The 25,515-nt window shown below is 45.6% G+C and overlaps 2 protein-coding genes across 20 annotated transcripts in view; one reads left to right on the top strand and one right to left on the bottom strand.

The window, feature by feature from the left end:
* MCU (mitochondrial calcium uniporter) overlaps nt 1-25,515 on the top strand; it is a 43,731-nt gene that overhangs the window by 14,252 nt on the left and 3,964 nt on the right. The window contains exon 4 of one of the 11 annotated variants that reach the window (XM_070279636.1): nt 23,967-24,197. The exons of the other annotated variants lie outside the window; for them this stretch is intronic. Coding sequence (XP_070135737.1) covers nt 23,967-24,197 — 231 coding nt within the window. The remainder of the gene's footprint in view (nt 1-23,966; nt 24,198-25,515) is intronic. 11 annotated transcript variants of the gene reach the window in all.
* jv (javelin) lies at nt 440-24,344 on the bottom strand. 9 transcript variants are annotated; one of them, XM_070279624.1, is made up of 8 exons: nt 22,276-22,548; nt 22,080-22,222; nt 20,971-21,152; nt 8,071-8,570; nt 7,572-7,875; nt 2,283-5,874; nt 1,704-1,950; nt 440-1,522 (listed from the first exon to the last, which is right to left on the bottom strand). In XM_070279624.1, the coding sequence occupies exons 3-8, from the start codon at nt 21,030-21,032 to the stop codon at nt 591-593; spliced, it is 5,637 nt and encodes a 1,878-aa protein (XP_070135725.1). In that variant the 5' UTR covers nt 21,033-21,152; nt 22,080-22,222; nt 22,276-22,548; the 3' UTR covers nt 440-590. The 9 variants fall into 9 exon arrangements, 7 of the variants coding, with proteins under 7 accessions (XP_070135725.1, XP_070135726.1, XP_070135728.1 ...); XM_070279625.1 differs by having other exon boundaries at nt 22,471-22,545; XM_070279627.1 differs by lacking the exons at nt 22,080-22,222; nt 22,276-22,548 and adding an exon at nt 24,324-24,344.

Below are 25,515 nucleotides of genomic sequence, written 5' to 3'. Positions count from 1 at the left end.
TAATTAATTGGTTTTATTATGACGTAATCATAAGGATCCGCCAACTATATCCGATGTTTGTGATATATATCCGGTTTTAGCTGCAAGGGTATATTAACTTCGGTTCCGCCCGAAGTTAGCTTTCTTTTCTTGTTTTATACTTTGCACCGCAGATGCCTATGAATTATCGATTAATCAAAGATTAGTTTAACCAATTAGCGGCCGCTGTGGTGGCTCATTTCACTGCACTTTGCCATAAACACTGAAGGATAGTCGCTCTAATAAAACAGCGAGGGATGTAATTGGCTTTCGCACATTAAATGCATAATGAATAATCGGACGACAGCTGTCACAGCTCGTTAAATAAATTGCATATTTATTTACCATAAATTTATAATGTACAGCTGGACAAGGCGTGGAGCAATGTATGGTTTCTCGCATTAGGTTTAGATAATAATAATTCATACTTTGGATAGTTTATTGCGTAATCTTTTGGCTTTACCTGTAAAGCTAAACTAGGCTAACGATACGGGTAACAATGGTAACAATGAGTTGATTTCCATTCATGCACTTATGCCTCAACCCACGCCCCACTTGAGCATTGGTTTCGGTTACATCTTGTCGTCCAGGCTGTCGTAAAGCTCGGCATCCGTGGCTGGCTTCTCCGGCTGTCCCTCCTCGGACGGAACCTCTTTGCTTGGGTCGTAAACCTCGAACTCCTCGAACTCTATCTCGTCGTACTTGCGCCGCTCGTAGATGCTTCTGTCGTTCGCCACATAGTGACGGACTACGCTCTTGTCCACCACCGAGTTGCTGCTGCTCGCGTTGCTCAAACGGCGTTCCGGGGCCACTGGAGAAACTGTGGCAACTGGAGTGGGGGCAGCCACCGGGGGCTGACTGTTATTGTTCACCTGCGGGTGTATCTCCACGGGCACTACGATTTGGGGTCTGCTGTGTGTTGAGGATGTGGCTCCCGGCTTGACACTTCTGGGCTCGACGTTCTCCTCCACCTCTCGGTGCTGTTTTCCAATTTTCTGGCTCGGGGCTTCGATGGCCTTGCCCCTGGGAGGATTTGTTTTAACTAGCGTATAGGCCAAGTCCACATTTTTATTGCGGCGAACTTTGTTGGCAGTGGCCTGCTGCAGGTTTTTATTGTCGGCCACGTCGAGGCGTATGTTCATGGCCTGGCTCTCGTATGTGGGCGCTGACAGAGTTTCTTCGTCCACAACATAACCATTATCCTGCCTCTGGCCATCAGAGTTTTCAGCCGTCTCAAGATCGAGGGTCGCGTCCCCGAGCACATTGATGTGATTATTTACTGTCACTTGGCGTCGCGGGACCTCCTCGGGCGCTTTTCCCGACATTATCTGGCTCTGGCTGTTGATGGTTAGCTGGGCATCGCCGGCAGCCGTTTGGCTCGCCTCGAAGTGGTGAACCATTTTGCGCACCACTTCGCAATCGGGTGTGACCTCATCGCCTCCGGTCCCGGCCAACTCGAGACGGCTGCTACAACTGTTGGACTTGACCAGCTTGAACTTGATGCCTGTGCGGAGAATAGAGTAGTATCAGATATAAGTCATGCAGTATAGTATCTTTAAAAAAAGTAAATCTAAGAAATTTATATATTTAGAAGTAATTAATTATGTTCAAAATATAAATTATCTTCTGTGTAAAAGGCAATTAATATCCGTTTTTACTCTCCACATCTCTATGGGCATTCCTACCTTGATAGGAGTCCTGCTGCTGCTCGGCTGTCAACTGCTTGGATTGCAATCGATGCTGGCATCTCTCGCTTGGCAGGCACACATTGCAGGACTCGATTTGACGAATCCGAGAACGGGTTCCGTTGACCGCCTGGGGCTGAGTGGCCTTCGTGGGCGGCGCAGGGTGGGTGGTTGCGGTCTTCTCCAGGACCTGTCCCCCGTAGTAGGTGACAGTTGAGCCGCACTCCCTTATCTTGGCCAGCACGTCCTAAAGGAAGAAGGGAAGAGATTAGCCGACGGACTCACATCAAAAGCTAATGGTCCATAAAGCCACACGCAAAAGGCCGCACCCTAAGGACTACACTGAGTAAAATAGTCTACTGTAAACCAGAGAGTATTCTAATGCTATTATCAAGAAGTATATTAAAAAACATTTATCTATAAACTAAACACTATCAGGTATTATTTCAAGTTTCTCTCTAATCACTTTATCTCAAGTGGCTCGGTATTTTCTAAAGAATTATTTGATAAGATATCCAAATAGAGTTTAGTATTCGGAGGGGTCTACTTCTAGGTCTAAAATGTTCCTTGTGTACTCACATTGCTGATGTAATAGTTGTCGCACATATCCTGCTCCACCTCGTCCTCGTACTGGTCATCCTGCTCGTCGTCCTCCTCCTCCAGAAGCTCTCCGTTCTCCTCCTGCTGCTCGGCTAGGCCCAAATGGTTTTCATAAATCTGCCGATAGAGAGATTCATTTGCACCAGGTCCTCCGGGACCTGCCCAGGTGCGTCGGCTGGCGAACTTGGCTCTCGCCTTGGCATTGGCTGCATTGCTGTTGTGCCTGCGGACCACGTCCTGGACGTGAACATCCTTGCAGGCCATTACCGGAGACTCTTGATGAAGGTACTCGCCACAGGGTGAGCTCAGGTCTCCGCTGGAAATGCCACTGGACAGACTGGCGTTGTCCCAGTGCTTGGCCTTGTGCTCCTCGAGAAGCTCCATGCCCTTGGGTTGCTCCTCGCTGCCGTAGCTGGTGTCTATGGTCAGGTATCGGTAGCCCCTAGCCCTCCGGCTTTTGGGACTCAGTTGGCATGCGGATCCTCCGAACTTTTGCTGTGACTGCACCAGTAGTCCCTGGCCGGGAGTGGGCAGCACGTTCTGCTCGAAGAAACGGCGAACGTTGCGCACGGTATCTGGGTCTGGGAGCTCATCTTCATAGAGTTCGCGGTTAACCCTCACGGGTTGGTAGAAGAAGTGCCTCTTGGCAGCAGCTCCTCCCAGCTGTCTCTGGCGAGTCTTTCGTGGCTGGGAACCAGTGGCATTGACGACTCTCGGTGGCTTTGGCGGAGCAGTGGCTGTTGCCGAGGACCCAGTGCCGATTCCCACCTGCAAGGGTCTCTCGATTTTGGTCCTTACGGGCTCCACGATGACCACATTGTTGTTGCTCAGCAGCTCCTGGAAACTGTACTCCTGCAGGTACTGAATCAAGCCATCGAACTGGGCCTCCTTTTTGTTGCGGGTGGCCAGGATGTTGCTCCTTATCAACTGCTGTGACTTCAGAACTTTGTACCGGATGTGATCGAACTGCCCTGGGTCGTCGTCCTGCTCCTGGTCCTGCTCCGGAGCTGCCTTCACAATAGTGGCCTTTTGCGAGCCATCGCCCAGTTCCACAATCTCTATTGACGGTGGTGGCATCATGCTGCAGAAATCATTGTTTGCTGGCGGGGACTTCTCTGTGCTGTGAATGGTGGTTGTCTCCCCACCCAGCTGGAAATGAATCCCTCCCTGATTTTCCTTGGCAGGGAGCTCGGCTTTCAAAGTTTCCGGTTCATTGCCTGCCAGCTTGTTCCAATAGCATCGGACTGCATCCACTTTCTGCAGATACTCGGTTGCCACTTCCCCGCCATTGGCACTAATTGTGCTCGCTAAGCTCCTGGCACTGCTTCTCCTCCGCAGGGGGCCGCCTGCTCCACCACCATTCGCGCCACTCCCTCGGCCATCCACAACGTGCAGTATCTGAGGACGCGACATCTTCCCGCGCGAGAAGCTCGAGTCTCCGTAGGCGGAGGTTGCCAAAACCTTGACGGGCCGGGCTTTGTAAATTTGTGAACCGGAGCTGAGAATGCGGTGCTCCAGTGGCTTGCCACTCGACGAGCTCACGGAGCGGCGGAGGGACCGCTGAGTCGGGCTAAAAGTTTGGGCGTTTGAGCTGCCTTTCGGGTTGGCCTTGCTGGGGCCCTCCTGGATAGCCTCCTTTTGGATGATATTGTTCTGGGCGTCGGTGACAATAATCTGGAATGACTCTTGTGGCGATTGTTTGTCGGTGTTCTGCTCGTGGCGTTCACGGATTTCCTGGGCACGACGCTCGATTAGCTTGCTGAAATTGGCCACCTCGATGACGGGCGCCTCCTTTGGTTGTTCCGGTTGCGATATTGAAACGGATAGAGTATCCTCTTCTTCCTCTAGCGGCTCAACCTTCTTCAAGGATTCTTGTTGCAAGGATTCTTCTGTCAGAGGTGGCGGAGGTGGTGGTAGCGGTTCGTCTTCCTCTGGCTGGCGCACCTCCTCTTTTTCTTTGATTAAGTCACGAGTCTTTGACGCCTCCTTGACTTCAATTTGTCGCTCCTGCACGGGGAATTCCTTGTTTATCTTTGGCTTTTCTCTCTCCCTTTCCTTATCCTTTTCCTTTTCCTGCTGGGCTTCCCGTTCGCGCTCCCTCTCCCGTTCCTGGTACTCCCGCTGCCTGGCCTTCTGGTGAGCCCTTCCGAAGCGTCTGATGGAATCGTAAGTCTCGGCCCGGGTCACCTGCTGCTGCTCCCTCTTGGCTTCCTTCCGCTGCTGCTGCCTCTGCTGGTTGTACGAGGACCTCAGCTCTTTGTCTATATTCTCGCAGACCTTGAGGCTCACTCCGATATTAACATCTGGCAGGCTGTGAAACTGGTTCTCGGCGAGATTGGATTTGGGGTTGCTAATGACGAACGAGTCGGTGGCCTGGCGCTTCAGCTCCGGAGGCTGCTGCCGTACTTCCTCCTGTTTGAGTTTCCGCTTTTCCACCACCGAAAGGATCTTTGGCTTCGGCGTGTGTTCCACCTTCAGGACCTGTGTGAAGATTTGAGCCTCGACCTTGGCTGTGGCTACTAGGGGAGGAGCCGCCGGTTCCTCCTTGTCGTTGGCCTTCTTGTGCTGCTTAGCCTGCGGCTCATAAACCGTGTCCTCTATGGAGATGTGTAACAAGCTGCGGGTCTCCAACTCCCCGCTCTCACCGCAGCTGGTGAAAGTTCTCTGCTCGAAGGACTCGCAACTTTCGCCAATTAGAGTGCAATCAGAACTGTCCTCGGAGGAGAGGTACACCGAGTCGTAGGCTATTAGCTTGTCCAACTGCTCGTTGTCGGCTTGCCTCAAAGTGCTGTCGCTGTCGCTGGCTGGTGGTTCGGTCGGCGTGGCAACCGCCTCCTCCTCTTCCTCCTGATTTATGTCTTCTTCTTCGCCTTCGCTGCTTTCGAACCGTGTCCTGGCAGTGGTGGTTAGGCTTATCAGTTCGTAGCTTTCCTCCACCTTTGAGCCCTGGTGATAGATCTCTTCTATGTGGGTCAAATCGTATTCCTGTTCCGAGAGCGAGGGACTATCCGTTTGGTCGTCGGAGTTGCTGGTTGTGGTCTCGGGGAATACGCTACTCTGGCTGTGTTCTGGGCAGGACTCACCACCCGTGTCCAGATGCCGTTGCAGGCAGTTGGAGTGGCTATTGTTCCTGCGCTGCTGCTGTCTCCTGGACTGATAGATCCTCGGGCGCTCCTTCAGTAGACTAACTGCCACCTGTTCGAGGGCATCCAGCTCCAGGGAGGACGGCTGCTGCTGGTCCAGGTGGTTTTGGTGCAGGGAGTTCTTGAAGTAGTCCGAGTTCAAGCTCTCCAAATCGCTCTTGTCGTTATGCCAAGGATGCAGTGGCTCGCCCAGTCCCAGAGCCAAGGCGTCCAAGCGTTTCAGATTATCGTAGTAGACATCAAAGTCACGCGATTCGCGGGATTGTCGCTGCTGGCTTTGGGCTGGCTGCGTGCGGTGCTGCAGCTGATGCGAATCGCAAGTGGCTGGGTTGCTACTTCTCTGGCTTTGGACCTCATCCGCCGGCTGCTGATCCGCCGACAACTGCTCACCCACCGAGGAGGTCGTCTGACTCGCCTTGCCGTTCAACCTGTTGATGGGAGGATGGGCTGGTTAATGACGCTATTGTTTCGCATTTGCCTATCAAAATGAAATTACAGCCTCTGATTGCGGCTCTGGGCTGATGACTGCTCATCTCCCACTCAGCCGGCCTTCAGTCATGTGACGACAATGTCTCAATCAATCAATCCACTCCACTCGCACAAATCAAACGAGCAAGCGGAACGCAAACCGAGACGGGAAAGTCGGGTGCTCGACTGCGAATGTTCTTGTTTGTCATTTAACTGCTGAAAAAATGGGAAACCCTAACTGCGACAGGTGATTGATAGAGTTGTGAAAGCAAACATGAATTAAGTAAGTCAACGAGTGACGAGGGTCCAGGTGCAGCAGTCGTCTTGAATGGCCTGTCAAATTACTGGAATTGTTTGGTTTGCAAAAAGGATGCTTCCACACGCAATGTTGCACACGAATGTGAGAAGATAGTTATATTATGGTTTGGATAAATAGGTGTAGTATTCCTTGATTGCTATCAATGGGTTCTTTATCGTTTTGTAATTCCAAACAGCTTATGTTGAGGCCCTAGGGAGAGGGCTTTGAAAGTATTCCCGTTGGCCCGGATCAGTTTCAGTCGCCAGGTGCACCGGAGGTGGGGCTCGGATGGAGAGCTTACCCGGGCACTTGACGCGACGATTTGCGGAAAATTAAATAAAAACCGGGTGGAAGGGAATGCGAGTGGCAGGCACTCGGATATGTGGCCAGGGACTAGCTGCAGAATGGGCAAAGGGGAGGCAATTGCGACGAATGCAGCTGTCATTGTCAGGATGCGCGGGATAACGTGTGTGCTAATGGCTGGATGAGTGGCAGAGGACTAAGAGCTTTTCCAGCTCGCTGTCGCGCACAACTCATATCCAGTTGGCTAACAAAAATAGACAAACAACAAACTTTTGCGATTTTAATTAAACTGTGAGTGAGAAACAAAACCTAAACTCGATTAAATTAAAAAGCTCATCAAGAGTAAGTGCTCTTACGCAACGCGATTAAAAGTTCGATCGCTGTGACTCTGCAGTTGTCACAAATCAGGGCTAGGCTTAATTGGAAAACCGCAGCCACCGGTGCGCGGTATTCGGCTCAGAATAATGCAACAATGACCTCGGATGTTGACCCTGACCAGTCGACAAAGGTAACTCCGCGCAGGCAAAACCGCGAACAGCACAAACGGAAAACAACAAACCGACCGCAACAATTTGGCCGGCGGCTCACGAAACGTTAAGAGCAAAACCTGCGCTGCGAGACCTGTTGAGTTTGTGGCGAGCGTCGCTCAACGACTGAACGACCGAGCAGATCCAGCCCAACACGGCGTATGCGTGATTTTCTGGACTTTAAACACTCGACAGCAAAGCAAAGATTTGCTCGGGCGGAGCTCAAGCCTCTTTTAATTGCCCTTAAAGACATTATTTTGAAGGCTTTAGCATTTATTTTTCCGATATTGATTTTTAAATGTCGCAAAATAATGGCCGAAACTATTCATGCAAGCTCCAAAAGTTTAAGTTATTGATTTATTTAGGACTTTGTTTAAAGTTTAAGCGAACAGGTGTTGCTGGGAATTTTGAAAACAAATACCGAAAGTTGCATATTTGCGAAAGTTAGCTCACAACCATAACACAGAGTTTGCTACTCTTTCCCAAATACAAAATATTTAGTTTTATAGTTCAGTGTTGTGTGACTCACCTGGGCGATTCACGGAAAAAGCCACGGCTTACCAGCCGAGCACGGGGTATTAGCTGCGATCGGCGCCGACTGCTGTTTGCCGATCCGATTTGCAAATCGCTAAACGTCTCCTCACGTATTACGGCCAAGCTGCGGGATCTTCTCAAGCTGCACGACTCGCTGCCCAGAATGTCGAGCAGAGTGGCGGCTGCAGTGGTTGTGTTGGTGGTTGCCTTGGTTGCCGAGACGGTGGTGCTTGGTTCGGGGGCTTCTCCCGCTTCCCTAGCGGCTTCAGCGGACTCGAATTTGTCGTTAATTGAAAGAACTATAAAAAAACAGACACGTAGAAGAATTAAATAGTAATAGAGCTCGCAAGCGGCATCTCTAACAAACTAATTGAGTTGCATGTTTGATATTTAAGAAGGGAACACGGAGCCAATATTCCCAACAAGCTTCCTATGACGGCTCAATCACCCGTTATGGCCCAGTGGTTGCCTGCCACCCGAAGGCCGCCACTCACCCGCGTAGCTGTCGACTTGCTCTAGCGGAGCTTCCGCATCGAAGCGCCAATAGAACTCGGCGATGTCCAAGCCGTTCTCCTCCCGCTCCAGCTGCGTGTAGTCCAGCGAGCGGGCGTTCCTCAGCTGCCCGTTCCCGCTTCCGGTTCCGCCACCGGCCACGCCCACCCGGCACTGGGTCCAGTGGGGCTGGGCGTGTGGATGGTGCGAGTGCGAGTGGGAGTGTGAGTGCTGCAGGTGGTGGTGGCTGTGGCTCTGCTGCGGCAGGTGCTGGTGCGACTGGTGGTGCGGATGGCGACCTAAGCCAGAACTAGCTGCTTCATGGCAGCTGGTGGCCAAGTCGAGATGCGAAACGGATTTGTGGGTATGTCGCCAGCCGGCGGCTCTCAACTGGGGACACCGAGGGTCGTGGTTGGTCTGCTGGTGGTGGTGTCCGCCGGTGGTGTCCTCTAAACGCACCCGGTCCACGTAGTTGTGCTGGTAGCTATAGCCGTCCTTGCTGCTGAAGAAACACATAAAAATTATTAGCACTTTGCCTAATAAAATCTTGATTTTAATAGCTGGAATGGAAATTTCTTAGAGTGTTATGATGAATCCGGTGCCCTAGGGAGATGCATAAGCAATAACTCAATACTATTCGGAATTTCCCAACCCCTCCGAGTACAGCTGCGAATTTGGCAATCCATCTGCCAATCCTCGCCAGACGTTTTCCATTTACAAATGGCAAATGGCTTTTCTGGCTTCTGTGGCATTTCGCCCAGAACTTGAGAGCAGCCGAACACCAAGTCACAGATGCCGCGGATCTCACGCTTCATTTGGCAGCTCAGGTAGAAAAAAAGCTGATGGCTAAGCAATTTTCCCTCAATCAGTCAAAGCTCCTGGAGCCAAGGATGGTGGCGGGTGGCAGGTGGCGAGTGGTGCTGAAAGGTAGTAAGCAAATAGTCCTTTGGCTCAAACGCTTCGCCGAGCAAACTTTCTGTTTCTGCTGGCTCGTAAAATTGTTTGACTTTTATAGAGCGGACGAGGGAGTCTGTAGGTCGTCTACTTTCCAGTTGCGCTCGAATGAATGATTGCAGTGCCAGTTCGCAGAAAGAACTAATGTTTACGTCTCTCGAATTACCCCTGGGGCTTAATTCAACTGCCGGACAGATGCCAATGGCTCATAAAATGGACGCAATTTCCTTGGGCCATACGTCATTGCTTTAACTGGAATTTGTTTTTTATTGTTTTATTTCGGCCATTATATTTGAAGGAATGGTGTCAAAAATGGCTATTTCTAGATAATACAAGCCAAATTCAATAGTTTAAGGAATGTAACATCCATTACAGACTTAGATATAACTTTATATTAAAACTGTCATAGCCTTGACCATCCATATGGTCTATGTAAGCACCCAGACAAGTGACAACTACCTGTGCTTCTCCCAGCCTTGAGAAACTTTTTCTTTAATCTCTGCATAATTTGCACCCAACAAATACTTTCTAGTACCCAAAGTTCGGTGCTTGTGGAGGCCTCTTCCCCGGACTCCTCCCCAGTGCTCCTCTGCGATGTATCTGTGTTAATTGCGATGGCCCCGTCGACTGCTCCTGTCTTTCCAAGGGGAAGGTGGAGCGCCACCTCAGCACATTTTACCGGATGGTTGCATTTTAGATGCCAGCCATTACAATTGCAAATGTTGCCAACTAATGTTTAACTGAGCGGCGGGGATTGAGCCGAGGCCGGAGGATCCGGCGCGCCTTCCTGGCGTCGGCATTCTAGCCAGCCTACAGGCTCCCGGCTCCCGTCTACAGGCTCTCCTGCTGCCATTCGTCCTTGTTTCAACATCGGTTCACAGCGGCGCCTGGTCGAGGCCTCAGTTTATGGTGCGGAGAGCTCACATAAAAATAAAAAATAAAGAGCCAGAAAGTGCTGAGCTCTCCTCCTGCCAACTGCTAAGCACTGGCCTGGCCTTATTCGCTTTTCCATGCACTCAAAATAAAGGTTAAAATGTGGGTTTTATGGTTGAAATACCTACATTAGACTGGGGAAAAGTTTTGAGAATCACATGGGTATATTCTTTTAAAATTTTCATAAACAAAAGATAGAAACAAATATTTATTGAATCAATTATCAAAATAGGTCAGATGTGGCAAGGTATAAGAATACTATTATTTTTCAAATGTTCATATGTATGCCATTTTCAAATAGTTTTTCTTTTTCATAGCCTTTTTGGCTTTAGCCATACATATGGGGTAGAAAGAACACAAACAGGCATTTTTGAAGCCCCACTAAGGTTAATGTAAGTGCCATTTCTCCTTTGTTTTGTAGGAGACTGCCTTCTATTTCACTTAAAAGTTAATTAGGCAAATGTCAACACTGTGTACCAGGATAAAAACTCACTTTGTTTTCTCGTATTATTTTACAACAAAACGGAATCACTTTTCCGCTCTTATTTCCCTTAAATTAATTTGTCTTGAGGACTTGGCTTTTAATGGCTCCCCGCAGTACAGAACAATGTGTTCTTAATACGAGTTATAAAGACTCTTGTTAATTGCTTTTAATGCCACTTTATGACTGACGACGAGTTATAAACATTCTCGAGCTCCTTAACGCATAAAAAATTACAATTTCAGTTTGCTTTTCCAGTCACGTGTGTGTTTTTTGTTTTGTTTAAACTTAAAGCTTTGTTTTAAATAGGACACGCGCTGCGTTTAATTTCTCACTTTTGTGAAACATCTGCCAAGGGCGAACGCGGCAGAAAAAAGTCAAATGCGATTTTCGTGCGATTAGCGAGCGATTTTCAACGCGCTATTCCATTAAAATAAACACAAGCACAAAAAACCACTGCAATGACCATAAAAGCTTTGAATAAACAATGGAAAAAAGGTTGATTAAAATTCAGAAAATTATTTAGCATGCCTTACAAAAAAACACACGCAAATAAGCCCAAAGTTAATGGGTAAACATCGACACAAAGAAGTTCGCTCTCTGAAATTTATTGAAGATCAGCTAATTAAATTATGGCTGAAAAAATAGAAACTGCAATGAAATGAACACGTTCGTGCCAAAATGGAAATGGCAAAACTCGCATGACAGCACCAAATTAATTAACACAGATATCTATTGGGTGAAAAAACAAGCAAACTGGCAAGCCAGCGAGCAGCAAACCTACAAACCACCAAACGCCGATTTACATGAAAAGCAGATGCAGACCCGGCCAGCACCGGAGCACCGGAGCATAAACTGAAAATGGCAATAAAACAATATAAGCACATAAAATCATTTGCAATCGGCATTTTCACACAGGCCGGCTCACAATGGGCTTCCAATTGTGAAAATAGAATTAATATTAAATAGAAGAACAAATTCGGCACGGCTGGAATAATCAGAGCGTATTGTTATACAGGGGCGACCCCTTCCAGCTGCCGGCCAACTAGTATTGCCGAACTGCGAATGGGCCGAGAGAAACCTGTCGAAATAATTTGGCATAGGAAGATGACGGCGGGTCGGGATGGCAGGGAGGGCTTGCGACATTTGGAATGACATTTTCGGAAACTTTTTGCTGCCGCAGTGCTGCTGGTAGGTCAACGGAGGTACTGTGCCACGGAGATGGAAATAAATGCTAAATCAATTTCTGCTTCTGCCCCTGCGGTTGCCCGCAAATTGCATTTCTGGCTTATGCACGCAAACCCCTCCTCCTATGCGGCTGGGGACATAAATTAAGCGGCGACTTGGCTCCGGGCAATGTCAATGAGTGGACAAATAAGTTTGCCATTTTCCGCAGTCCTCTCCATCATCGGGAGTGGAAATGGGAAGCCGCACTGCACACTATTTTCGGTCATAAACAGAGTTTGCACAGAGTTATTTTTCCCAGAGGTCATAAATCACGAATATTTCTGTAATGAATGATTTGCAAGCCACTCGACAGACTCTGATTATTTAATATTTCAAATATTATTTATTCAGTTTTGTGGGCCTTTAGTTTTGCTATTTAAAGGAATAAATCGTTCTCCTATCACAGACTTGGCCTAATTAATGCTTAATTTTATTGGCATGGCCAGCAGTCTGAAGAATGTCAACTCAAATGACAAATGAATTCCTTAAATCATTAATGCCATTTAGATAAATGGTCCACGCACTGATTCCTCCAGGCTGCTGCTAATGGGAAGGTTGTCGTCCGTTTATCGAAAATATTGACTCAGGGTGGTACCCCGACCACCTCAAGAACACGCGTTAGCCATTGTTGCTTGGCTTGGGTTAGTGGGCCACATCTTCACTGCGTAAATAACAACATCCATTCGTCTTCTGAGCCATTTGCCACACTCCCCCGCCCCATCGACCACCGCCCGTTTTAGCCCACTTGAATGCTTTCTATTGACGGCGCCGCCTCTGCACAGTTTGTTGATTTTTGTGGTTAATGCAAAATGGGTTTATTGTCCATGAAATGGCCAAAAAAAAGGGGCGGCCTGTGCGCGGTTTTTCTCTCACTTCTTTTCGCCGTTTTAGGCCTTCCACTCGTTCTTGTTTTTCACTCCGCTCTTCGGTTTTCACCTGTTGTTACCGCTTTTACGTCTCGCCGCTGACTGAACATTCCAGCAGCTAAGCGCAGGCGCCGCCGTCGCCGCGACTGCGCAGCTGCTGCTCTGCCGACGCCGACTTCGCTGCCGACGCTGCTCATTTGTTTATTATTTTGTTAACCCTTTTCAGTGGCATGCTGCCCACCCCAGCACCCCTACAGTTGTGGGAGAAATAATAGAGCTGGATCCCCGATTAATATTTTTTAGTTCAAAGCCAGGTACTAGAGCATGTGCCATAATTCCTCCATTAATGTCTCCTTTCAAATTATTGTTATTTCTACCTGTATTACTACTAGTAATTTAATTTCGAGTGGACCTGTAATGGTGTTTACTTTTCTGTCACTGTGCCACTGAAGCAACAATGAAGCAATTTGGAGTCTCAAGTTTCAAACATTTGTGAGCTTACGTTGTTGCCTTTATGGCCACCCTAGCTGGGCCACACAGCCTTAATGAAATTTTCATGTTTAATCGCAATGGCAAAGTGAAAAGTAATTTGGCGCTCAATTAAAGCAGAAACCAGTGGCAAACTGGGCTCATTATCGAGTCGATCCGAAGTTGCGACAACAGCTGGTGAGATGACGATTGCCGCACCATCAAATTCGAATTTGTAATCCCCACCAGGAGTCCTTCTTTTTGTATTTTCGGGTGGAAGGTGAAAGGTTGTGGGACCACTTTCCTTTGTAAAACCCTTTTCCTTCACTCTCCCTGCTGAGTTGGTGCCTTTGAATGACAAATGAGTTGGGATTGTTTAACTCTGTGGAATAAGCTGTTAAAGCCAAGGTACAGTGGGATAATGGCTATTGTTGGTAGATAGCCATCAAATATTAAAAACTAATTTGATTTTAGTTACATTATTGGTCCAGTTATTATGTCAACTTTTAAAGTAATTTAATTATCCACTATCCACTGAAGATTTCCCCTAGTTTTCTCTCCTCACCTCGCAACACACTGTGCCCCGCCATGTGGCAATGCTCGTGAATAATGCAAAACAAAGAGCTACCAATGGCAGGGGTCGTCTGATGGGCTTGGGTCTGGCTTTCGGGCCCCAGCAATGAACTCAAGTGAACTACGGAGCCCCAAGTACTCAGTTTCCCGCCACTCCCCCACTGCTTTGACTCGGTTGAACTTTTAACGTTGCCGCCACTGCCACTGCTGCTGCTGTTGGCAGGTGGAATTTCGTCATCGGGGAGAAGCGTCACCTAGTTTGGATGTTCGGGGACTAGGGAGTGAGGGCTGAGGGCTGGAATCTGCGAGCCGCTCTCCGCTTGTCGCACAACAACAAAGCCGCCGGAAATGCGTTGCTCACTTGTAATCAAGTAACTCGAGCGGATGCAAGTGAGTCGCTCATCATAAAACACAAAACCCAAAGCTTGCAACACTCTTCCCCATCATGGTATGTCACCATAGATACTATTTTGAGCGCGGTTCTACAACTTTAGCAAGAATTCTCAATTAAAAGTTTTCACATACAGACCTCGAGAAAAACAGTACAATTTTTTTCAGTGTGGTCTTGACGCACTAGGGGCGGACAAGTGGAAGAGCGAGACTCTGAGGCAGTGAAGCGCGGAAAAGCCGTCAAATGGATGCAAATAGCGTGGACTCCGGTGGCAAAAGAAACGGCAGCCAGCAGACTACCCAAACCCCTCCCTCGCCATCGAATTTGAGTTTTTGGCCAAAACCGAAATGACTTTTTAATGTTGTGACATGTGACCGAAGCCCACGCACGTGACCCTTGCAGCGTTTTCCCCTTTTAATTTCCCGCTGCGGCTGAATCGGTTTCCATGCACGCATGGCTCGGGCTTTTGATTTGGATTTTGGCCGGGAGTGAGCTTCCTGTTTTGACGCCTTTTGTTTTGGGTTCCCGGCTCTTGCCACATTCCACGTTTTCCAGCTCTCGGGTGCTCCGGTGCTCAGCCAGCGTGACCCATGAAATAATTTTTACTCGTTCGGACCTTTTCATTGCCGAGTGCAGTGCCCACCAAAGAACTTTTATTTTTATAAATCCAAAATATAGCTTTTTTGCCGTGAAAATAGTGAGTTTTTTGTTTTAGCATGGGTGTAATGAAACAACTCAACTGTGACTAGAGATGGCTTTTGGGTAATATTTTAAATGGCTTTTTCCGCGGGCCCAGAGTTGAATGACAGCACAGATGAAGTAATAGTGAAATGGCAGTTTTTTTTACTATTTTGTTTAATTTATTTAGCATAGAAGAGACTAAGGCTTTTTTCAGAGTATCTCCATTGAAGGTTCGTTAAAAATTAATGACGTCCGCAGAAAACTTACGCTTCTAGCCCCATGCTCTTAGCCAATCACTTCCAGCTCAGAACCCAGCTATACTCTGTGTTGCTTTCATTGGGATTGTAACATTCCAGCCAATCTATCCCACATCAGAGGCAGCATCACGTCCTGCATAAATTGATACGAATTACACTCGTGCACCCCAGATGATCCCTTGAACTGAAAAGCTTCATACTTGAGCCACGCAGGACCAGGACCCCTGACCCCTGGAATTCCTCCCGCTGGCACTATCAAATTAAATCCTCCAGCGGAATGCTTTATATGAAGACGTGTTCCAGAGACACAGTCCAGAATGCGAATTGCGTTACTCGAAAGCGAAAAAAATGGAAGCAAAAACAAAGCATCAGGCCAATTTGCAGTTGCAAGTAGCCCGGCAAAGGCGGACCAACTAATGCATTTGCAACGTGAGTTGCAATTGACAGTCCTCCCCGCATATTTTCAATGGCGACTCAGATTTTTCCTCCGCCTGTCCATCGATTTCCACATTTTATTTATTCTTTCGTTTTTCCGGCAGTTCTTTAATAAAAAAAGGAAAGCAATTCAAAGGCAGGAGGAAACAGAGCAGAGCAAATATTTCAAAGTGCATATTGAAAATGCACTGAAATGGAAATGAGAATTTTTAAATTGGGACAAATATTCCAAAGCTGCCCCACTACTATTTATAGTTGATGTGTATCTTAAGATCCTAAATCTTAAGCGAAACATGAGCCCTCGTCACGAGCTTTCAGCCCCTCTTCAAAATGTCGGGGAACCCAACTCATCCCGGGAATTAATAGCTGCCACTCCGCTTGCATCTCCCATCCGAGGACTGAAGTCTTCCACTCAAAGTTCATGTTTTTCTTTAGTTTCTTTACTTGCTGAAGGAATTCAGCAAGTGCAACCCAACAATAATTAAAACATATGCCTTCCGCCACTATTTTAGTCTTTGGCTTTTCCGCCTTTCCCCATCCTGGCTCTGACTCCATAAAAGCCAACTTAGTATGTACTATTGCTTTGCTTTGTTTCCTCATCCTTTTTTAGCCATTTTTTCTCCGTCTTTTGAGAGAATTGCAAACTTGTTTACGGTGTTTTGACACATAACATGCATGCAAACATATACGAGGAGGATATAAAAAGTTCTTTACTCGGAATTATTTTCGCACTGCTTGCGAAAAAAGGTTGACATCTTGTTATGCAATCCCCGAGCCAGATGGTTTTGACAAAGTCGGAGAAAGTGCTCTAGGAGTCGCAGTTCATAAGCAATCCATGGAGATGCATACATATTAAAATTATGCACTTTTTGATAACTTTTTGTTTACATTATTCTGATATTTTACATTTTCTCAAAAGGGAAAGTGCAGTTTTTGGCAAGTACAATGCAAGTTTAGGGAAATTCTTACTACATTCATAAAATCATTTCAGTAAAAAGCACAAAAGCAAAAGTAATTCACAGATATATAAAAATGTTTATGGTGTGCCTGTATCTTCAATGCTAAAGAAGCTTTGCATTTCATTTGTAATTATTTAAAGATTTATATTATGTCAAAGATGAAAATCTTTGAAAGGACTTTAAGATGAGTCTTCTGAGTCTTAAACTCGTAGGAGTTAAGGAATATTAAATATTTGCTTAGAAGGATAAAAACAAAAGTACTCTACAGATTAATACATAAAAGGAAATATGTGGTACCTGTATGCTAACATGCATTATATTTATTGAGCAACTATATATTGAGTGCTCCAAGAGTAAGAGACTTTGGCCAAAACAAGAGTCCAGTCCTTGAAAAGTACAATACAAGTTTAGGAATATTAAATATTTGATTTTAAGGGACAGGAAACAAAGTATTGTAAGTCCCACTCTAATAGAAAGTATGAGCACTATATGTCAACTGCTACTGGAATTAAAGACTAGACCCCTTTTTTAAATTATTTGAGTCCTTCTCATTATGTTCAAAGAGAAAGGGAAATCTTTCACAAATACAATATGATTGAGGAAAATATTAAATACATACAGCTGCGGTCAAAATAATAGTAGTGCCCATTTAGGCTATCGAATGTATGTACCTTAAAAGCACGCAAATAGCACAGACAGACCTAAACAAAGAAGAGTAGACTTTCCTTTATAGTTATACTTGTATTACAGATAGTAAGATTTTAAATTATTTTGATTTTTACACTATGCCCCATTTAAAGGCTCTTGATAAGCACAATACGAGTTTAAGAAAACATCAAATATTTGCTTTTAAAGCAAAAGCAAAAGCCAGTCAGACTAATAGAAAGGAAAGTGGGTGTGCCTGTGTACTAACTTTATGCAAATTGACTCGAGTACTTGGCTTATCCATCCGTCAGACATGCAATGTATGGACATATGAATGAATCACAATTCTCCTGCGGCCTGCGAGTGGGTGGGGGCGCTCCGGCAAACATTAGCCTGCCAGACTGTAACTTGTTCTGTGTTCTGTTCGCTTGTCAATTTGTACACGGCATTAATCAATTGGATGTGCACTGGAAAATCTATGCAGCTAATCAGACAGATGATGGAAGCTGGCTGCAGAATCAAGCCGACAGGGGAGACACGAGCCGTTGGAAATGTTATCCGCTTCGGTAGACATTGTCAGTCTCAATTTCGTTATTTAAAGGATGTTTATCGGGCTGAGAGCGAAAGAGGTAGTAGAGAAAGTGATATTCGCTCGTTACGCCTTTTTCCTGTTCCAACAGTGCATTTGACACGTAGGCTTGGCATTTTGTATTGCTTTTCCTTCCAGTTTCTAAACGAGACATTCTCTTTCGGCATTTCCACTGCAAAAGACGATTTAAAATCTCCAAAGCATACTTATGGGCGCCAAATGAAATTGGATTCGGAAACCGGAACATCTCTGACGCTCATTCTTTGTGACGGAAATTGTCTCAACTCTTGCTTCATTTTCCGCAGTTTTCCTCCTACTTTTCTTCAGCAGCCATCATTTGCACACATTCAGCGGCAATTTGTAGCGCCCCACTCATCTGGCTCGTTTCGCTTCATTTAAGCTCCTTTGCCTCCGATTTCCTCCGCCCCAGCCCCAATTTTTATACTCATTGTGCAATTTAGTGTAAAATATTTATTATACAGTCAGGCCGGCAGTCGTCGTCATAAACCGCAGGCGGTGGTGGGGCGAAAAATGCAATTATTTTGTGCTTTACAGTGTCTGCCGGCGAAAAAAACTTTTTCCACATTCTAATTGGTAAATTGTTCGAGGCTATCCTGTCTCTATTTTCGCTCACTGCCTTTCCCCCTATTTTTATGCCTTGAAATTAAATTTGTGAAAGTTTAGCTGCCAATCGTCCTGGATGTATGTTTCTGTTTTTTCCCGAGAGTTTCGGCATGCCGAAGTGTACTTCAAACTTTTTTAATGAACATCGAACGGCAGTAGAAAGTTTATGGCCCGGAAGATGGCAATGAGAATTTGTTCACTTTTGTTCGCCATTACAGCGTCCTAACGAGATATCTAATGATCTATTTTACCCTTTCTCCTATATTTTCAGGTGAGTTGGATGTCAACCCAAAATAAGACTAAGTGGGCCCAAAGAAAAGTACCAGAGAAGTATGCCCAACACGTAGTGCTGACACCGTCACATAAATACATCCGACACCTGCACACTTGCACAAAAACACCAACACACATCTGTCTTCCGTTGGGGCACTGCGAGAAATGTTTTATGAAAAGAGCTATATTTTGAAACAAAACTATAGATTATTTTTAATAGATTTTAAAACAACGGAGGTTTATTCAGTAGATCTCTTAAATTTTTAAACAAACTTTTCTTATATAGTATTTTGAACTAATATTTTCCCAGTGCAGTTTTACAAAGACATTCCCTTATATAGCCATTTCAATAAAAATTCAGAGTTCCATCGGTACGTGACTAAATGTTGGCCATGTTCGACGGCCTGCTGACAGTTAAGCCTGTGCCACGCCCCTTGTGCCCATCTGTCCACCGCCGTATATGTATGCATAAATCGATTTGTTTACACCAGCCAGTGGCCAAAAAATGGTCATCGTATCACCAATGTATCTTTAACATCTTTATGTGTACACTTCCGCGCCCCTACCCGCCTTGCCGGTTACTCATCCTTCATCCTCGAGTTGGCTCCAAAAGCCTGTCGATACATTATCGCCTCTCGGAACACCCATTCTATATGCAAATGAAGCGACTGCCTGTCGGAGCCCCCGAAAAAATAGCAGAGCCTCTATGTGCGTTTGCAACAAGAGCGCCAAACTATCGGAGGAAAATGGGGGAAAACAAAGCACGACTTTCTGCTGCGAGCCGGGAACAATTCAATTTTTGGACCAGGCCAAGGGGGATAACTTATGGTCGGGTAGCCCCTGTGTTGATGTAGTGTTTTTCGGTAGCTGCCAGAAACGAACAAATTTCCTCACACAACGAGGTGCACTTTAAGCCATGGGTCGGAAAAAGGGGCTTTAAAAATTATTATTGAAGAAAAATAGGCAAACTTTGATGAATACCGAATAATATGCTTCCAATTAAGTAACACTTTCCCTGAAAGTTTCAAGTTCAATTAAAAGTGTGATTACCAAGTCTCAAAGTCACACAACTTTTAAAAGATATCTCGGAGTTGTCTCGCTGAAACTATTAAAAGTTTTAGAAAAGTTATGTTCTTTAATTACAAAGAATCTTTGTTAGAAATTTATCGAAAATAGTTTTCTAAAAATTTATTAACAAAAACATATTGTGACATGTCCACACTTTTGAAAAGGAAAATCCCCCTTTATTGGCGACGGGCTACCCTCGCCAGGATTCGTTTTTGGGATTATGCAGTTCCCTCTTCGATGGCAGCAGATTGGAATTTGAGTGGCCGGTTGGTGCCACGCCTGCAAACTATCCCACCGCCCTCACACTGAATAAATGCATGGTGTGGCTCGGAGGACTCCGCCCCAGCCATCTATTCCAGAATTTATCCATCTCGTGTTGCCCCTCCCGGCGCCACTGGCATTTTTAATTGCCATTCCTCCGCCATGTCCAGTTGCGGCCTCAATTTGGCTTGGCGTTCATTTAATTAATTGGCAAAGTGTTCCATTTCTGATGGACGTCCCTTTGCCACCTTCGTCTATCTTTTTTCCGCGCCGCCAATTAACTTTGCAAATCAATTCGATTTAAAACTCGTTGAAAAAAGGCCACCTTGGGCCAAGTTTGCCGTCCCTAATTATGCTTGGGAAAAATCCCAGCGAATTAATTTTCCACCTCTTGTCAGCCGAAAAGTTTCATCATGATTCTGCTTTTTGGTCTTGGGTTAGCGCTTCAAACTTTTAAGGGGACTTTTTGTTTTCTTACTCTGGAGAACACGAGCTGCTGTATTTGTTCTCGTTTTTTGGAAACAATGGCGGTTGTTTGACTGAATTTTTGACTTTTAAAGGGAAATCTTGCACAGAAAGATTTGAATTTCAAATTCTAGCCAACACCTTCAAAATCACTTTCGTCACTAAAATTTCAATTTATCTTTTTGGTTTTCATAGCGAATCACTTCCCAGTTCATTAAACAGGAGACTTTATGAGTAAATTTCCGAGTCAAGTCACAGCCAGTCAAGTCAAAATTAAATGGCTGACTTCTTAACCCCTCCGTCTGGGGCAAACATTTATCACCCCGAGAAAATGTGTTGGGTCCTAACCACCCAACCACCAAACCGCATGACATAAATATCGATGTCCAGTGAAGGCTGATTAGAGAAACAGATGCAGGGAGCCAGGGAACTAGAACAACTTTTATGGCTTGTCCGGAAGAAATCCCTTTCCATTCCCCCCACATATGTCCAGCTCAAAAGGATATTTTATTGGCTTTTCCTAGCCCCGGAGACTTGACCCACAATTCTGGTTACACTAAGAAAATAAACAAGGAACTGCATAGCCCCGGGCCTGATCAGAATTTATGAACTTTAAATTGAATAAAGGGAGGCTGGAAACTGTTTTAAAGAGGGATTTTATTCTCTCGCCAACTACCAGCTGTTTAAAAAGTAGGATTTTTTCTGTTTTATTTTTGAAAAGTGCACTTTTTGTTGAAAATATCATAACTTACCGCTTGTCCCGCTGACGTGACGACGACGACGTTTGTGACGTTCGAAAGTATCCGTTGCCCATCGTGCCGCCATAGCAGAGGCTGTGACTCTGTCCGGAGCCTATTTTGACGTGCAAAATGTGCCGGACCCGGAGGGTTACAATCCAATAGGGCTACTCAGTCCTTTGCTGGCGTGTCGGTTGCTGCAAGTGACATATAATATAAACGTGGCTTGACATTTAATTTGCGTAAAGTTTGTGCAATTAATTAAATTGGCTCGTGGCGTCTAAAAATGTACACACACGATGCTACCATATGGCGAAGGCGTTATCTGTTTAATGAGCAGCCAAGTGGGCGGATGGCCGGAGGAGCCCTTGAGGCTCAGGGTCCATGCCCCATACCAGGGCAGACTACTCAAAGTGTCGCCGCCACTCGACGGCCCCATCGTCCTCGTTGTCGCCATGTGAAGTGCTTAAAGAGTTCACCGAGGCGTTCGAGGTTCTTGTCTTGTTCCCCAACGGAGCCGGGAATTACATGCCACACAGTAGATGCTTACAGAGGCAATCAGTGCTGTGGGGAAAACACAATTTCCGCTCGGTGCGTCTAGGGTTTAAGGTGAGGAGCAGACCTCCTCGAAGGCTCATGCCGAAGGGAATACATCAAAGAGAATTTCAACAGTTCATTGTTTGTTTAAAACCGTATTTATGAAGTGCAAGATGTATTGATTTATTGGAGAAGGACTTTAATTTTCAACATTACTAAAATGAAGGTGTATAAACGAAAGGGTTTGAAGCCATCATCATAAAAGGAAAGCCAACCACTTGATTGAAATTTTACTAGTTAAATATTAAATAATATCCTAGACACGACAAATGCATTAGCCGAATGCAAGGCATTCCATATTCTGTGACCTCGCCACGCTGCCTTTATAGATCATTTCAATTTTTAATGTGAAGCCTAAAAAAAGATTTCTTGTACGACGCTCCTTGTACGCCGTATGCGGCGAAGTGCTCTTGGTCATAAATATTTCCTATATGCCGCGTCTTTGCCTTCGCCTCTGCTGCAAAGTCCTGCGAAGTGTCCTTTGCCAGCATCACAAAAAAAACTGAAGGAAAAAAAGCATTGCCTACTTGTGTGCGCCAGACACTCGACCAAGTTGCATTGAAGTTTCGCCTGCATCTCTGCACTTTTGCGGCCGTTGTTTGTCTTTGCCCGCAGTTTTGGGATTATTGTGCAAACTCCGCAGTTGCCTCTGGCTCATGGCGCACAGCCCCTGGAATGAGATCAAGGTGAACCGAACACGCGGGCATAAAATACAAAACAAACCCGGCTAAAATATTAAAAAGCCTAAGCACAATGCAAAAACACAATAGCCGCAAAGCGGTTGAGGTTGCGGTTTTCCTTCTCTGTGCGCGAAAAATACACAAAAATTTCACCCTCTCGAGCTCGAGCGCGAGCTTGTTGAGTTTTCCGCCAAACTCTCCGCTTTCCACGGCCTTCTTCCATTAATTAAGTGGATACCTGCCGGGCTAAAGCTGAAAAGTGTTTCTGTATCTCCAAGACGTGCTTCAAACTTAATTGTTCTAAAATTTTCCAAAGAAATCTCAGCGGAACACAACATGACAATTATTTCCATTGTGAAGGCACAAATCGATTCTGGGCGTAATAACACGGCTGAGAAAATCAGAGATTTTATGCCCCGACTACCCTCTCCCGACTGGCGAATAAATAAACAAGCCGCCACCGAAATAAAGAGTCGCATAAAACAAGATATTTTACAAGATTTTGTCCTGTCCTGCAATTTCATAAATATTTTATGAGCTTAAAGGAGCATCGATGCTTTACGAATGGCCAAATGTGCGGGTTTATGGGGCCTGTTTGCCCTCGGCTTACGCATATTTCCCCTTTCAAAGTTTCTGCAATTTCATTCCATGTTTGGTTTTCCCTTGTTTTTGCCGAGCTGAGTGCTTTGGAAAATTCTTTCTTGCTTAATTTAAATAATGTGTTCGGGGTTCGAGAAGCTTTCATCCGCTTAGCTGGCGCTTATTTCCACTGTGGCCACATTAATCAGCCGAAAAGGATGCCAGGGAGCAGGGAGATGAAACGGAATAGGATTATTTGCTGGTGGTTAGTAAATATTTATGCTAAATAAGGATTTGTGTACTTCAAGAGGGAGCCATTGCAAGCACTTGGATGATTTATAATATTTTATCAAATATAGCTATTTAGAGATATATTTGCTTTTGATTAACTAATATATTTATCAAAGCTCAGCCTATATTTGTTGGTTCTGTTTAAAATATTATTTCTTTGGAGTTCTGCACCCTGAATCCCATTTTATCATACTCGTCATGTTTGAGGCAATCAAACCGAAGCCTCCTCTTGCCATTCATTGTGTTAATTTTGACGATGACAATAGCATTAAATTTAATGTTCCTGCATTCCGTTTGATGGCCTACGGCTATCGCCCATCCCACCTCCTCACTTCCCTCATTTGTGTGTGCGTGTCCTTCCTGGTCTGATAAAAAACGCAATCGTTGTGACGAACCGGAGGCTCCTTTTTGTTTTTGCAGCTTTGTCTTCGAGCGTGCCTGGGCCTCTCCATCAACATTTTTCCACCATTCTGTGCTCAACGTCGGTGTTCTGCCTGATGTATTTTTTATTTTGTTAAACACATTTTCGACTTGCCTTTTTATGTGCATTTTTTCGGCGTTAACTGCACGTGCCATCATTTTTACTGCGCTTTTTGTGGGAGAGCAGCTCCTTGGCTTCCAGGACTCCACCCACTCCTCCTGGGCCTTGCTTGCTTTTTGATTCATGATAAAGGGGAAAAGGGCCAGTGCCGGCCGAGAAACTTCACACTTTTTCACCTTCACTGGGCCAGGCCAAGCCCCTGGCTTTGATGGAAATTTTTTTTAATTTCTTTTTCGTATCTCTTTTTTTATTTCATCATTTTCTATTTTCGGCACGCCCCTAATGCGCCTCTGCCCCATCGCCCACTATCATTACCATCCCAGATATCACGCGACTCACGCTGACCGAGCTGAGGACGCGGCTAAGAGCCCTCGGACTGAGTGCAACGGGCCGCAAACAGACGTTAGTCGAACGGCTCACAAACGTGGCCCAAAACGGTGCAGCGGCAACAACAAGGACGACAACAAAAACAGATTCCAATTTGTCGTCGGCGAAGGGACTCGTAAATAATTCCTACACGACTTCTGCCCCCAAAGACACAGTCCAGCATAATGGTAGGTAAAAAATTGAAGATAGCAAAAAGGACACGGAGCTCGGAGCACGAAGCTGTGAGCACGGAAAACCTTGTAGTCTTCGCCCTGTCATTGCCATCCAGCTCCAATAAACGCCCCCAGACTTACCCACGCTAATCGCCCGATGTCCTGCGTTTCCTTCCTGGCCTTGTTCCTTTTTCTCGTTTCTCTCCTTTATCGTTTAGTTTAAACGTATGTTTTCGGTGAATATTTTATATCTTATGCATGCAGCTTAGTTTATTAAATGATGCCGGCTCGGCGTGGCGCCGCTTTATAATTTGATTTAAATGCACAGGCCAAGCACACGCGGAATCTTGTTGAAAAATGTACCAGAAAATGAAATCACACAAAATATGCAAACAGGAGGCAGGTTGCCGGCTGCCGGTTGCCGGAATTTTTAATAATGCACAAAGGACAATTTTTGCTGGCTGCTGCTTGGGGCTTGGTGGGCTGGTGGTGGGGCGATGGACCGCCGCCATGTAATCATGCAAAGCCCATTCACAAGAACACACGCACACACTCCTCCTGGGCGACAAGTTTCTGCTCTCACACATGAAAATCACGGCAGCCAGAAGGTCTGCATCGCAGATGTCAGGACATTTCTCGTGATTGCTTGGTGAGCTAGAAAAATATATAATTTAAGCGACAAGGTGGCGGGCCAACCTAGCCTCAACCTCAAAACAGTTTCAAGATTAAATATTCCGCCCCACGATAACCTGTTATAAGTGGGGGATTAAATCAGAATACTTAGTGCAGGTCATGCAGATTATGGCGCAGATTTTAAAGCTTGACATGTGAGTCCATTAACTGATTAAATTGAAATGCAGATTTTAAAGAAAGTAACTTCTGAATTAAATTCCTAACCCTGAAGTTCAGAGAGGAAAGCCAAACAAACAGTATCCTTTACGTCCTTTACATAAAAACAAGAAAGGAAAGCTAACTTCGGGCGGAGCCGAAGTTTATATACCCTTGCAGCTAAAACCGGATATATATCGCAAACATCGGATATAGTTGGCCGATCCTTATGAAATTTGGTAGGATGGATCAAAATATAATCTGTACCAAGTTCCAGCTTTCTATCTTCAAAAACACAAAAGTTGGGTCATTTCCGATCGTTCAGTTATATGGCAGCTATAGGATATAGTCGGCCGATCCTAATGAAATTTGGTAGGTTGGATCAACTAACCAAAAATAGAGTCTGTACTAAATTCCAGCTTTCTATCTTCAAAAACACGAAAGTTGGGTCATTTCCGATCGTTGAGTTATATGGCAGCTATAGGATATAGTCGGCCGATCCTTA

This window comes from Drosophila bipectinata, chromosome 3L, assembly GCF_030179905.1.
Source record: "Drosophila bipectinata strain 14024-0381.07 chromosome 3L, DbipHiC1v2, whole genome shotgun sequence".
NCBI lineage: Eukaryota > Metazoa > Arthropoda > Insecta > Diptera > Drosophilidae > Drosophila > Drosophila bipectinata.
Note: the sequence above shows the minus strand (reverse complement) of the source record. Positions and strands in the feature narration are given on the sequence as shown.